Source organism: Sorex araneus, chromosome 11 (genome assembly GCF_027595985.1).
Source record: "Sorex araneus isolate mSorAra2 chromosome 11, mSorAra2.pri, whole genome shotgun sequence".
In the NCBI taxonomy this organism is placed as follows: domain Eukaryota; kingdom Metazoa; phylum Chordata; class Mammalia; order Eulipotyphla; family Soricidae; genus Sorex; species Sorex araneus.
Window position 1 is genome coordinate 50,112,995 of NC_073312.1, and position 15,763 is coordinate 50,128,757.

General features: G+C 45.2%; 1 protein-coding gene across 1 annotated transcript in view; it reads right to left on the reverse strand.

Annotated features, from left to right (window-relative positions):
- Positions 1-6,463: 6,463 nt before the first annotated feature.
- The window catches only part of BMS1 (BMS1 ribosome biogenesis factor), a 33,044-nt gene continuing 23,744 nt past the window's right edge, over positions 6,464-15,763 (reverse strand). Inside the window, exons 17-23 of the mRNA XM_055119573.1 lie at positions 15,544-15,724; positions 15,303-15,361; positions 14,557-14,679; positions 13,521-13,668; positions 12,450-12,625; positions 10,014-10,175; positions 6,464-9,546 (exon numbers count right to left, since the gene is read on the reverse strand). Of these exons, the coding sequence (XP_054975548.1) occupies positions 9,316-9,546; positions 10,014-10,175; positions 12,450-12,625; positions 13,521-13,668; positions 14,557-14,679; positions 15,303-15,361; positions 15,544-15,724 (1,080 nt within the window). The 3' untranslated portion in view covers positions 6,464-9,315. The remainder of the gene's footprint in view (positions 9,547-10,013; positions 10,176-12,449; positions 12,626-13,520; positions 13,669-14,556; positions 14,680-15,302; positions 15,362-15,543; positions 15,725-15,763) is intronic.

Below are 15,763 nucleotides of genomic sequence, written 5' to 3' on the forward strand. Positions count from 1 at the left end.
TACCACCTCAGGACCTCCTGTCCCACCTCACCTGCCACCTTAGCGTCTCCTGTCCCAACCTCATCTGCTACTTCAGGGTCTCCTGCCCCCTTCACCTGCCACCTCACGGCCTCTTGTCTCACCTCACCCGCGCCCTCAGGGCCCCCTGCCTCAGCCTCACTTGCCACCTCAGGGCTCCTGCCCCAATTCGCCTGCCACTTCAAAGCCTTCTGCCCACCTCACCTGCCACCTGAGGACCATGCTGGGTGACCCTCCCTCTTGCCGCAGCCCCTGACCCACTGACCAGCATCCCCGTCCCCTGCCTACTGCCTCTGGCTATAAATCTTGATCCACATTCTCAACAGTACAAGGCTGAGGTGCCTCTGAGGCCCCTCCTGGGCAGAGACAAGGACTCTATGGACACAGAAGGGGCATGATAAAACTTCAGGGGCTTGGTGCCTGGCCCCCCCCTCCAGCCCCCCTTGAAATGGCCCTCCCTCTATTTCTGGGAATATTTGCCACTATCTCCCCCCCCACCACATCCTGATACATGAGTGTCTGCTGAGACACTCTGGGCAATCCTGGGGGAGCACCCACAGAATTAACACGACCCTGCGGTTCTGATTGCAGTTTATTACCATAATGGAGAAAATTTCTGGACACTCCCCAAATTTCCTCTCTCTCTCTCTCAGATTTTCAATTAAGAGTTTAAACCTTGATGGAAAATGGCCATTTTCTGGAATATTCTCTAAAGTGCTGCTTCCTCATCACTGAGTGCTTTCTTTGCTAAACAGTTGAAGACCCTTGACGATTCAGAAGGAGAGCTGAGCCAGAGCCCTCCCTCAGGAGGAGCGAGGACGGTGAGTGGGAGCCTGATGAGGCCCCGCCCACCCGGTGCTGTCTGCTTTTCCTCCGAGCGCCCTCTGGTTGGTGGGGGGTCTCGGAGCTGTGTTTCCGTCCTGGATAAAAGCTGTGAGCCGGGGTCAGCGTGGTGGTCCCGGGAGCCATGCTCGACTGCCAACAAAGCAGCTGAAGTCCTGAGGAAGCTTCCTGATTGCATTACCGAGGTGGCACCACCAGGATATAATCAAATCTCCTGGGAGATGCGGCCTGCAAAGGGGCTACTGCCCACGTGCCGAGGGGGAGGCGGAGGCAACCCATGCCGGGCACTCAGGGCAGTCAGTGGGGTCACCCCAACTGGACTCCTGGGGAGCACAGGGACAGAGAGCATGCCCCATGCATGGCCCTGGCACAGGCAGGATATCACCTGCCCTGCAAGCCCGTGTCCCAGGTAAGAGCAGGGTGCCAAGGAGTGCCTGCGACAGAGGAGGAGCAGATCAGAGCCCCCCACTTTTGCTTCACCCCGGGGTCTCTGCTCAGGGGCATGAGCACAGACTCAGGAGGACGGAGCAGAGAAAACTTCTTGCTCCAGCTCTGCGGTCTTAGCCCCCGGCCCTCTGCACCGAGCTGCCATCGGGGTGCTGTGGGCTGGGGCCAGGAGATCACTCAAAGGGTTCATCCCTCGTCTGCAGGCGGAAGGCCAGGGGCCAATCCCTGGCACCTCATGGGGGCCTCGGCACAGAACTGGGAGTAGGTTCCCCAACCCCCTGCACAGAGCTGAAAGTGACCCCCAAGCAAAAACCAAACACATTGCCATGGGAACCCTTAAAAGCACGAGGCCCAGACCCCTCACCGTGTGTGGCCGTGGGTGCTGCTACAGAGCAGGTCACAGGCCATGGGGCTTATCTGCCTATAAGACCAAGGCAACCTACAGAGGCCTGCCGAGGTGCAGCTCTGCTCTGTGAAATGGGCGCAATCTCAGTGTCGGCTCCCTGGGTACCCAATTATGAACCCAAGCACAGGAGACTGAGGGATAGGCCCACGGCTCCTCCAGGGATGTTTTGCCTAAAGGGCCCTGGTCTGTTGACTCTGTACTTCTAGATCCTGACCGTGGAATGATGGTTCCTTGGCCTGGGTTCAGTAAATGAGTGCAGGACAGCTGCCAGACGCCCCCAGCAGAGCTGCCCAGTTACCCCTCTGACAGCACAGACAGCGCTGTCAGCCCTCACCCGCTGTGCAGACCCATGCAACCTGTCACTGGGTCCAGCCTGGCCCCGGACTCGCCTGTTGCCCCCCACTCCTACTCCCACCCCCACCCCCACTTCCAGCAGGCTTCAAAGGTCTGGAGCAGGGTCCAGGTCACTTACCCGAGGGCTGGGAGGGGATGTATGGCAGGGAGGGCTCAGACGCAGAGGCAGCATCTCGTGCCATGGTGTTGCCATCCCCCCAAATCCCAAGTCTCCCCCACAAGGGTCACTGAATCCTACGTAGGACCTGCCCAGGAACTGCCGCAGACACACAGGGCCTGGTGTGGAGTCTGTGTCCATGAAAGCGGGTGACTGAGCAGAGCGCTGCTGGTTCTAAGGTGAAGGGAGGGTCCAAGCTCCCTCTGAGACAAATCACAGTGAGGGGGCTTGGGCTAAGGCTTTAAAGGTGGGAGTCATGGAGGCACAGACATAGGGTGTGGGGGGACTAGTGTGCCTGTCACACATGGTGGGGGAACCCTGAGCGCTCTGCAGGCCCCTCCGAGCCAGAGCCAATGCGTTAGCGTTAACCCCTGGCAACTATGGCTCCCTGGTGTCACCATCTTGCGGTCCCCACCCAACCCAGGTAGCAGGTCACACAGACAAACCCAAAAGCTGGGAAAGCCGAGACTGAGGGTTCGAGGGAGCCCCCAGGTCCTGAGTGGAAGTTTCTGATGGAACCTGGTACCAGGGCATGGCTGGTGGGTACCCACAGAAGGTCTGCTGGCAAACAGAGAGGCTGTCGCAAAGATGCTGGACTCTTGCTGCTTCCCCTCTGCGAGCTCCAGTGTCTCATCAGTACACAGCAGGCAGCTGCAGCTGTGCATCCCGTCCACAGACAGAGCAAATCCCAGTCCTGGGGCACCTGATAATGCCTCAGCTCAGAAGTGGGAAGTTCTTGATGCTTTCCATGATGGTCATCCCCGTGGTGGCCAGGGAGGGAGCAGGTGGGAGTCACAGATTTGCTTGTCTATGGCGCCCCCTGCTGGCCTCTGTCTACTGCCGCAGATGAGGGACCACACGCAGGGGAGTTGGACATGGAGGGGCCTTCACCAGACACCTCCTACCTCAAACCCACTTATAGACAGGTTTGCCTCCTCCATACAGAGCTCCAGGAGGAAGACAATCTCCTGCCGAGCTGGAGCTGGGACAGCCCCCATCATGTGAGCACATTACCTAGGGAGGGGGGCGACTGGTAGATGTACCCCTGATTTATCACCACTGACTGCACAAAGACCCAGGACACCAGTTAGGTCTGTCCTGTTGGGTTACGGTACAGATGGGGGAACTAAGGCCCTGAAAGAAGACGTCCTCTGTCCTGCTCCCCAGCACTGACTGACACAGCCCAGGGACGAGGAGTTAGGATGGCAAGAAAAAGGACCAGCACAGTCAGTTCCAGACCCCAAACGGCTGCACCAGTAGAGCAGAGCCGGGCAGATTGGCAGGGGCAGCACGGTCCCTGGGGGCCCTGCAGACTGGTTCCAGCCCTGCAAAGGAAGCTGTCCAGGCCCTGAGCACCCAGTGTGGGGAACAGCCATCTCCAGAATCAGATGCAAGCCTGCAGCAATAGTACAGAAGGTCAGGTGCTTGCCTTGAACGTGGCCATGGGATTTGATCCCTGGCCTCCCATATGATCCCCAAGTGCCACCACGAGTGATCCCTGAGCACAGAGCCAGGAGTCAGTCATGAGCACTGCCACATGTGGCTAAGAATCAGATGTAGAGTCAGAAGAGATGGGAGGAGGGATCTGGGCTGGCCATGGCAGTTTCTCTGCATAAAAGCAAGATTGTTTCTGAATGTCAAGGACCAGTGGGTGTCAGGTCGCAGGGTTGTGGTTGCTGAGACTAGGGAAGAGCAGAGTCTGTGGGAAGAAGGTGGGTGAAGGGAGCTCATGTGTCTGGTCCCTTCCTGCATTCCCTGGTGGCATCAGCTACCACACTGCAGGCAGCTCCATCCCAAAGCCAGGTCACAGGTGAGGATGGAGGCTCAGCAGTTGTATCCTAAAGATGCAACAATTTTGTTTTTTAGCCAAACCTAGCCATCTCACCTGCTCTCCAGGATCACTCCTGGAAGGGCTCAGGGGACCATATGGCATGCTGGAGACTGAACCAGGGTAGGCTACATGCCAGGCAGGTGCCTTGCCCAGTGTACTATCTCTCTGGCCTCCAGGACTCAATAATGTAACAGAATGGAAAACTGGCTTCCCAGGCCTGGGAGATAGTACAGTGGTGAGGGTGCAGGCTTGGCAGGTGGCCCACCCGGGTTTGACTTACAGCACCACGTGATCCCCTAAGCATCACTGGGTGTAGCCCTGGAGACCCCTGGAGCACTTAATAGGGGGGCCTGAGTGTCTCCAGCACTGCAGGGCCTGGGCAGCAAGCACCCTCAGACCCTGTGCTGAACTGACAGCTACAGGGAGCCCTGAGCACTGCTTGGGAGACCCTCTCAAAATAAACAAACAGAAAACTGGCAGGCCACTCGGTACCTGAGATTGAAGTCAGGACTTTGGACAGGCAAGGTATGTCTCTACTGTCTGAGCACACGTCTGCTCATCCTTCTTGTTCCAGGAAGGTCAGAACCCAGGCTCGACAGGCAGTGCCTGGTCTCAGACTCACAGAGACTCGGGAAACACCGCAGCACAAAGCTTCTCACTAATGGAATGTGAGAAAAGTCTCTTTTTTCCCTTCAGGCAGTAAAATTAGAAAGAAGATAATGTCACTTTGGGATCAAGCAGGTTAAGTCATGATCCTAGAGACTCAGAAACAAACCTTGGAACCCAGCGGCTTTTGGCAGAAATGCATCCAGACTTCACGTTAGGTTACTGGCCCCTGGTCACCCCAGGTGGGAAATGGTGCTGTCCCTCCGCCAGTTGCCCCGGTGGCTTGATGGCGGCCATTTTCGAGAGGCCAATGGACAACTGGGTATGGGTATGCAGTGATGAGACATGGGGCCTCACAGGATGGGGTGGAGCTGGCCCTTTTCTCCCTCCCTCCCCCCACAACCCCAAGGAGACCCCAGTTGCTGCACACGACCGGGCCCTCTGGCTACTGATCAAGAGGCTTAAGCCATGATCCGGGAGACTCAGAAACAAATCTTGGAACCCAGCGTCTTTGGGCAGAAATCCCTCCAGATTTAATTATTAAAATTTCAGAATTCCAAAATCATATGCTATTCATTATCAGCAATGGAATACAAATTGTTTAATGTTGCCTTTTTGGCAGATCTGAGTGCTGGGGTAAAATCCCAAATAATAATGGTAGGTCTGGTGTTGAAATATTGAATGTAATCAAAGTAGAGAGAGAGTAATGTGGAAACCATCTGCCACACAGGTAGGGGGAGGGTGTGGGATAGGGGGGTTTACTGGGGTTTTTGGTGGTGGAAAATGTGCACTGGTGAAGGGACGGGTGTTTCATCATTGTATGACCGAGACTTAAACCCAAAAGCTTTGTAACTGCTCAAATGGTGATTTAATAAATAATTTTTTTTTTTAAAGTGTACTTTGGAAGCAAAATTTCCCCTTTGGAAGTGGAAACAAATGTTTGGAGAGCAAAGACAATATTAGTGTATTCATATAAGAGGACAGAATTCAGAAAAATTGGAATTTAGAGGGAAAACTACATTCTCAAGTAAATTTTCCATTAACAGGATAAAAAGGGCAAAGAAAAAAGCTGAGGGCAACTCATACTGGCTTAAGAAAAAAGAAGATAAAAATAAAAAGCTCTTTAGAAAGAGACCCTGGTTAAGATCATGACCCTTCATTACTTATGGGATATGTCCAGAGAAATTATTCAGGAAAGTTTATAGCCAAAGTACACAGGCGTATACTTGAATCTAAGAAAGATAACAGAAGGCAGCGAGGCTCACCACGATTCCAACGCTGCTAAGACCGGTAACAGGACTGGACAGCACAGGTAGAATGCTTGCTTTGCACACAACCAACCTGGGTTCAATTCCTGGCACCCCAGAGGGCCCCCTGAGGGGCACTGGCAGGAATGATCTCTGATTACAGAGCCAAGAGTGAACCCTGAGTGCTACTAGGGCATGGTCTAAAACAAAACAAAAAGTGCATCTAAAATAAAGACATTAGAAAGAAAAATCTAAAAAACGAAGAGAAGTTTCCATGCCAGTATTAAATACCAGCTACGCCAAATGGTACTAAAACATAGAAAAGCAGTTTGGTTTGGGAGGAAAAGATATCAGTGCAGAAAAGCTCCTACATTCGCCCCCCACCCCCACCCCCACATACACCCTATTCTTTTTCCTATTGTGTAGAAAAGCTCTCTCTCTCTCTCTCTCTCTCTCTCTCTCTCTCTCTCTCTCTCTGTCTCTCTCTCACACACACACACACACACACACACACACACACACATACACACACACACAGACACACAGACACACAGACACAGACACACACAGAGACACCTTCCTCTTTTCTCTTTCCTATTTTCCACTGGGGGAAAAAAAGCAAATTTCCTTTCAATGGTTTGTAAATAATACTCCCACATTCAGTCTCTGGAAGTAGACTCCTTAACTGGATCAGCTGCCTTTGTGAGTTTTGTTGTCCCTGGGAGATGTCTGTGACTTCCCTCCAACAGGGCAGGGAGAGCTTCAGCACTCACCCAGTCAAAGTAGTGTCCTCAGCCCAACCCCACTCCCTGGGCCATCTGTCACTCTGCTTAACAACTCTTGTCGAACGGTTGCTTTCTTCAATATCAACACGCAATCCTAAGTCACCCAAAGCTGGAGGCATCGCCCTGGGTTTCCTGCTCAAATATGTTATCCTGTAAGGGGTGCATTGGTGTTTTGGAGTTTTAGAGGTCTCACAGCACTTGACAGTGCCTCATTCCACCCTCCCATATCAGTGCAGGACACCGCTTCCTTTCGCATGTTGCCACTGCCCTTCTCTTCCTTTCATCTGTCATTTCTGTGGCAGAATGACTCCTGCTTCTCTGTATTATTTTTATTCTCTTTGGAGGTTTTCAGAATCTTGACTTAAAATAGACAAATGTTCAAACAATACACAAAATTTTCACTGAGAGAGTGCAGGAGCTGGAGCCAGGAGAGCCTAGTGGTAGAAATCTGGCTTTGAACCAAGACAGGGGCCACACAATCCCCTAACAAACCTCCACACGCTGAGTGTGACCCTGGCAGCCCTGAGCACAGGGTGCGAACCCCCAGTCCACGGAACTGAAGCAACAACAGCAAAGGAAAGAGGGAAATGCAAATGCCTTTCTTTCCTGCCTGATGCATATAATTTCTATTTCCTCTTATCTGTTGCTTTTCCCGCTCCTTCTGAGACTCGTAATTAGATACATTTGGCTGCTTCTCTCTCACTCGGATCCCTCTTTAATCTGCCATCTCACTGACCCCTTCCCCTTCTCTTCTAAGAGCCTCCAACCAATCTCCTGCCTGGAGAGGTTCTTCTGCTCTTCGGCCTCCCCATGAATTCATTGTTCTGGCATTTACATTGTTCAGACCCAATATCCCCAGCTGGTTCTTTTTCATCTCTGCCTGCATCTAGCTTCACATTTCCAATATCCTCCTGAGGATTTTTATTGTGCATATGTAAATGATTTTCATGTTTGGTGGATTTATCTGCGGCTTCTGTTGTTCAGCTCATGCTCTCTCCCTTTTCTCACATCTGATGCCCACTGCCCACCCCTGCTCCTCATGTTCTCAGGGAAGGTCAGCTACCTGTTCTTCAACCCCAGTGCCACCCAGGGACTGCCAACCTGCAAGGTCATGGACTCTTCCTATGGGTGGAGAGGTGCCCTGGGACGGCCAGCTCATCTGCCCACTCACCAGGCAGGTCTCAGACTGCTGTGGCACTGCCTAGAGCCTGGGAGGATGGGGCACCATCCCTGAGAAAAGACGAGACTGTCCACTGCTCCAGGCCAGTGGAGGGAGGTCAGGCGATCTTTACGCTGCTTCATCGGTTAAAGCAGCTATGCCCGTTGGAATTTCTCCTGCCTCCCACTATGGAGCCTGTTGGGCTCTGCCTTCTGAAATTCTCAGGAATTTTCACCTTTTCTGGGATCTATAAACAGTTCCTTTTGTGTCATCCCCAAAGTCTGGGCTCTAGGAGATAATCGGCAATTTTGTGAAGTGTTTCATATTTTCCACCCCTCTGACACATATGAATATAAATAAAATGGAAATGCTAAATAATATAAAAACTATCAATGTCAAGGTCCTGATTACCATGTTGTATTATATTTGTACAAAATATTACAACTGGAGGTAAGAAGGGGAATTTGTAAAACTCTATAAATCTGGACTGGAGTGATAGCATAGTGGGTAGGGCGTTTGCCTTGCATGCGGCTGACCTGGTTCGGTTCCTCCGTCTCCTTTGGAGAGCCCGGCAAGCTACTGAGAATATCCCGCCTGCACAGCAGAGCTTGGCAAGCTACCCATGGTGTATGCAATATACCAAAAAACAGTAACAACTCTCACAATGGAGACATTACTGGTGCCCACTGGAGCAAATCAAAGAACAATGGGACGACAGTGCAATAGTACTACAGTGTGTGACTCTATGATTATACCACACACAATCATATCAACATGTAATCATATGGACTGCATAAGATGAGATCAATAAAAATCCAAACTGGAAAGTGAATGAAACCTACTGATGAATATACATTTTCCTTTGGGTCCCTATGTAGCTGAGATAGCAATTCCCTGAGCTGATAGTGTTTTCTATTCCTTCTCTATCGACTAGACTACCATATAAAATGTGTAAAATAAGATAAAATTTATATTAGGGCCATAATCAAAGAACATAACATATAGCAGACAAGAGCCAAATTATACCCTTCTCTAAAATATCACATTAAAGCTGAGGTTTCAATTTACTATTGTTTTCCCTTTTGGAAGACTCATCATAGAAGTGACAGAAAAAGCAAGGAGCTTATCGACAATCATCAAACATTCATTCTTATCCTTAATAAAAACTATTAAGGAGTTAACAGGAAAATATTTAATGAATTTTTTTTTTGAGTGGTACAAACAAACTGAGTCAGATAAAAGGAATGTGAGGGAAACTATAAAACCATAAATTAAATCATTTTCAATTTTGGCATAACCCAGGCACTAGGAATGAACAGGTGTCCTATCAGCAGTTTTCATTTCTCCTTTTAAAGGCACAGTCTGCGCGGTATATCCAATAAAAGGTCTTCCTTGTTCTTTACAAACACAGTAACACCGGAAACACCCACCTCTGCGGGTGCAAAGGGCAATCCATCTGGGCTTACTTAGGTTGCTCAGCTGGTCCCTTTAGGCTGGACTTCTGATTTCTTTTTTCTTTCTGGCCTTGAATTCGGAATAGCTTCTTCCTGAGATCCTTTTGTCGTTTCAGTTTTTCTTCTTCCTCTTTCTGCTTCATTTTGAAGTGTTCTTTATTGTGCTGGTGCCGCTGCTCCTTGGCCTTCTTCATCTTCTGACTGTGCACTGTACTCAGAGCATCAAGCAGTGCGAGGATCTGACACAGACAGAAACGGAGAGCGTCAGAATATTCTTACAGCTACAGCATGTGTACTTCTAAGTTTCAGGTAGCCTAAACACATCAGACTAGCTGTATCAAAACAAGTCAATTTATAATCCAAATAAATATCAACCTAGAGTAAACATACTCAGAACTAGGAAATCACATAGGCATGACGATAAAGTAGGAGCACATTTACTTGATATTTAAATAATGGCCTTCATCACACTAGCTCTGTTAAGTCTCTCTGTGGATACTATGTACAGCCCAGATATGAGATGTATATTATTCTTCCCCTCTAAAATGTGTATAGTTGAGCATGAGAAAACCAAAACAGGAAATAGACTGGCCCTTTTTCTTCCCCAGATGAAAAACAAGAATACAACAGAGATGCCAACTGTGTCACCAAAAACCTAATTTTCACATGCAAATGCAGCCAGCAAGAAGCTATCCCTTGACAGTACCTTCCTTTCATGAGGCTCCCGTATGACAGCTGGTCTTATCCTGTCCTTCGGCGTCTTGCCTGCCTTTGCTTGAGTCTTAGGCTTGCTCTTAAATGGCAAGGCCTTCTGCAAGGCTTTTGGAATATGCAGAGAATTAAAATGCTTCTTTTGCCTCATGATTGGCTGAAAAGAAAAAGAGTGACATTAATTAAATCATAATCTATGTGCATTTAAAATTTGCAACAATTTGAATTTTCCACAAAATGAGTAACACCAATACCTGCTAGCCACAAGAAATAATAGTCAAGCGTGGACTGTCTCAACAGATATGTATTTCTGGGCAAAAGAGGGGAACCAACAGAATTTATTTGTATTTCTTTCCAAGAAATTAACTGTGCTCATTTCTACTATATAATATGACTTATCTCAACAGAGTAGGTGAATATATCTGAAGTTTTGTGTTTTTTTGGTTTTGGAGTCACACCTGGCTGCTAAGGGTTTACTCCTGGCTCCAGGGACCGTATGTAGTGCCAGGGATCACACAACTCAATTGTCTTATCCCCTGCACTCTCTCTCCAGCACCAAAATGTTCTTTTAAAGGAAAATTAAGTTTGTCCTACAGCATGGCAGCATTTTTTTCTAGGCTAAATAAGAATACTTTCATTTCCCCCCCCAGTTCTATTAGTCTATCTCAATGTTCTTCCTCCTAACAACAGCCAAAAGTAATCCTACCATTTTAATTCCTCAATACTATGTCCCAGATTTTATTGTTCCTAATGAAAAGTCCAGTTGAAAAAAAAAAGTCAGATCTAAATAACAGATGGAGGCAAAACATTCTCAGCATTTAACTCTCTTTTTGTGCAGTGCTAGGGATTGAACTCAGAGCCTTGTACATGCAAGGCAGGCACTGAAGTACATCTCTATCTGCTACAGAATATTTTTCAGGTAGTCTAAGTTCTATGCCAAAATTGAGACGCACAAAATTCTTACTTTTTACTGCAAAATTCTGCCTCTGAGAGAGTTAATGATGAACCGAAAGTTTTGCCTTAGACCATTACTAAGGCCAAGTCAATTATACAGAAACTACTTCTGCTACCTCCTTAAATATAATATCAAAGATATTATCCATGTCAATATTTTTTTTAAATAAGATATCAAAGTACCATCCTTTTCAAAATGAAAAATTTCAACAGGCTGGACTATGTCTCCAAATGTATATTAATAGGAATTCAAAAAAGATGACTCAAAATTTTAGATATCTTTTACTGAGAAAATAGTAACTGAGATACTTGCTTCTTTGGCGGACCAAACCCTGAACTACCCACTTATTATGAAACATTGGGTATCTTACATATAACAACAAATAAGGTCTTAGAAATCATAATCTAAATGAAAATGAGAATCCAGACAGTCACTGAGAACATAAAAAAATTAAGAAAACAAACTAATGGTGAAGATGTGAAATAACTAGAACTCTGATAGGCTGCTGGTGGGACATTACTCAGTATGGACTTCAGAATGCCATAGGCACTATACATTGAAGCTGAACACAGGAGTATCCTGCAATCTGGCAATCTCATCCTTGGCAATCTGTGTAGAAGAAATGCATATACTTGAACACCAAACAGATCTCCTGACAACTGTCCATCAATAAAGAATGTAACACTATCATGAAAATCTACTTAACAATGATAACCAATGAATGTCTAAAGAACTCACGAATGAGTCTTATAAAACTTAAAGATGCCAGCTAAGATAGTATATACAAAACCCTAAACTAGGAAGAATTCATTTATATTAGCAGATAAGATAGTGGCTACCTTTGAGGTACAGGTGGGGGCGTGACTAGGAGGACAACACCCCAAGTAAGAACATCTGTTAGACTGTCAATTCTACTGTTTGGTTCAAGTGGTGGTGACCTGGGTGAGTTTGAAACTGAGTGGTAGGTATACTTAAGTCTTGTAAACTTTCCTGTGACCATGTTAACTATTCAATAACTCCTGTAACTTTCTTCCAAATCCACAATATTTAATAAAAATATACTGTTTGGGGCTGGAGAGACAATTTAACAGGTAAAGTGTTTGCCTTGCATGAGGCTGACCCGGGTTCAATCCCTGGCATCTCAAATGGTTCCTGAGCCTTACCAGGAGTGATTCCTGAGTGAAGAGCCAGGAATATCACCTGAGCATTGCCAGCTGTGTCCTCCTCCACCCCCAAACAAAACAAAAATAAAAACGAACGAACAAAAAATACATTACTTTTAAAAGCAATGCGTAAGGTGGAAAAATTGGTTCAATGCACAGAAAATCATTAGTCTCACTTTCCTATCTTCCTTTCAAAATAGTCCATGAATACAGAATATGTTCAATTAAGTTTACTGTCAGACTTTCTATTTGAACATTCAAAACACAGAAAGCATCTGGACCACTGGTTTCCAGAGTTTACACGTAACTGTACCTTATAGAGAGAATCCTTGTTGGGCTTTAGTTTGATACCATGAGCCAGCCGTAGCTGGCCAGTAGTCCGCATTCCTGACCAGGTGTCTTTTTCACCAACAGGTTTCAATAAAGATGTGACTGGATTATAGAAGGCTGGGATGGAAACAGGATACCAAGTTCTCATGAAGACGATATCTGCAAAGAGAGGAAATTTTCTTTAATATTTCCAAAAGAATACCCATGTTAACTTGCCAAAATACAAATCATTCACCCTAGATTTCTCTAGCAGGCTGCACAGTTTTTATAGCAGAACTTCATCCAATGAAGTATTTATATATACCACAAAAACACTGACTTGTTATGAACCAAATAGCCTCAGACATAGTAAAACTCTGCACAATGCATAATCCAAATGGGAAGAGCTAGAGCTCACTGATTTTTTAAATTTTTATTATATCACCATGTGGAAAGATACACAGTTTTCAGGTTTATGTCTCAGTTATACAATATTCAAACACCATCCCTTCACCAGTGCCCATATTCCACCACCAGAATCCCCAGTATACCCCCCGCTCCCCACCCCCCACTGTATAACTGATGAATTTCACTTCATTTTCTCTTTACCTTGATTACGTTCCATATCGCAAAACAAAACTCACTATTGTTGTTGGAGTTTCCCCCCAAGAAAGACAGCCTTACTAAGGAAGCATTTGATAATTGATTTTCCATTAAAAGATTGTGTTTTCAGTTTTTAGAAAAGGTTGCACGGCGGCGCTAGCGGCCGCGCGGTTCGAATGTGTTCCAGTCCCGCAACCCGGAGCCGTGTTAGTTGCTGCTCAGTGTCGCCAGGGCTCCATTTGGAGAAGGCGTCCCAGCTGTACCTCCTCCGTCTGGATCCCTGGTGTTGTTGGCCCAGATTCCAGTCCGGAGCATTTCTCCGGCCGCGTTGCTCACCAGACTGCCTGGCCTCTTCTCTGTTCAATCTGACTGATTTTTTAAAGACCTAAATTACAACCTCTAATCCCACTAGCTAGAAATCAATAATGGAAGGTTAACAAGCTATTATGAATATACCACAAAGGATATTTACCGCTCATCAGTAACTTATCCTCAAAGCTGGCCCGGAAAGCTCCTTCTGGAGCCCGGAGGGCTTTCTTGATCTGTCCCCTTATTCCACTGACAGTTCGAATGACAGCACCTTCAAATTTTGCCACTTCTAAGGCAGAATTAAACATTCCCTACAGGTACAAGAAAAAAAACACACACATAAAATTAGATACCTTATTTCTTAGTTCAGACACCCAACCAAGCTCAGTTAACATTTAATATTAATTGAAAGCCAGACATAGAGCAGGGGTTAACGCTCTTGCTTTTGTACATGGCCAGTTCAGATTACATCTCTGTCCCCTGAGCACTGCTAGAGCCAGGAGTAAAACCTGAGTACCCTGGGTGTGACCCAAAAACCAATCAATCAACCAAACAAACAAAAAAACACCAATAAAACCCACCTGTCTCACCAGAAAAACAAACAAAAAAAACTTCACTGAAAGGTTTAAAAGAAAAAAAATTCTAACTTACCCAAGTAGAATTACTATCTCAAAAAGGATGAAACTCTATTGCATTTTCCCTAATTAGTATTAATCAAGACTCTAATGGGCCTATTATTAGTTAATAGACATCTTTGAGAAAGAAAGGATAACTGTTAAATATAATAGGCACAGACAGTCTTAGTTGTCATTTTACAAAGCTCTACTGCAAGCTAAATCAGGTGACACTGTCAGAAAATAGAAAGAGAGCTAGATAAATACTAGTGGTTTTACTCTATATTTTAAGAATGCTTAATGATTATCTTAACTATTTTAACAGAAGCACCTCCACTAACAAAATTTCCCACATATATTGCTCTTTGATAGTTTCATAAGGAATACATAATAGCCTCAACTGCTAAATATTTTTCCTTACCTTAAGATTTCTGAGTATACTTTTCAAGTATGATACAAGGAAGTGAACCAAAAATATTCAAGACTAGCTTTCTAAAAGGTTTTAAATACTTCAGAGCTTTTTTTAGAAGTATAGTTTTTCCTCCCTTAACAAGAGTTATAAATACAATATACAGATATACAAACCTTAATGAATGAAGTATTTTTGAAAATTTTAAATGGAAAACCAGTGAGCTTTAATTTTTTCACAATTTTTATAGATTTATCCAGATCGAGGACAACTCCTGTGGCAGCTATCCGGAAATCTGGCTAAAAAGAAACCCCAAATTATAAGAATATCAGCCAAACAAAAATAATTCTCTTTCATGCAACAAATGAACAAAGTGCATTTTAATTACAATTATCAAAGAAAAACCATCTAAACATGTGAAACTATTTGTTACAAGCATTAGTACTTAAATTATAATACATATAACACAAAAATAAAACTAGTAATAACATCTTGAGTATTTTCATTGGTGATTTCATAGCAACAATTTCATAATGACCTTTTCAGCATGAAAAGAAAGATGAAAATCTGGTTATAATGTTTAAGAAATTAAACTTTAGGCTTCTAGGGTGGATTATATCTGCTATTTTCTGTTAAATGGGGTTAATAAAACCTATTCTGGTTGATGGAATAAAGACTGTGAACATAAAATTAGCATTATGAGGGGCTGCTCATATTTGGCTGGTATCAAATGTATACTCAGAGGTTTGTATTGGTGTTTAGCTGAGTACTACTAAGATCTTCTAAAAGAAGCCCCCAAATGCAAAATGAAAAATAAAATTGAGAGAAATGTACTATGTATTCTAAAATCAATAATTTTCTATGTAAAGTTTCCAGTAAAATTCCACATATTGTATACAATGAAGACATCTGAAATATTTACCATTGTGCCACTGACAGATTGTATTGCCAAGAACCCTGTTCCCTGTGGAGTGATGGGACCTTAAAGAAAACAGAGGGAAAAACTATATAAGATAAAATATTTTGGATTGTTTTAAACATTTAGTGTAAAAACAAAAGACCAAAAAAAAAAAAAAAAGAACTAAACTTTATCACAGAAAAAAGCAAAATTATAATGCTTAAACTCAAACGGTTTAATCTAGAAACATCTGAATCCTATTTACCCCAAAATGTCGCTCCACAATGCATGTGCTGCGGGGTGTATTTCAAGAGCCTCTGTCTTCCATTGTGGTCTTCGATATAATACAGTGGGATGGTCTGAAATCTCCTCCACCCTACAGAAAAAATGATCGGATCTCGCGACTTGAGGATCTTTTTATACCAGCGATGTTTCTTCAGACGCATCTGAATGGAGAAAATATTTCAGTAAGATTATTGGAGATA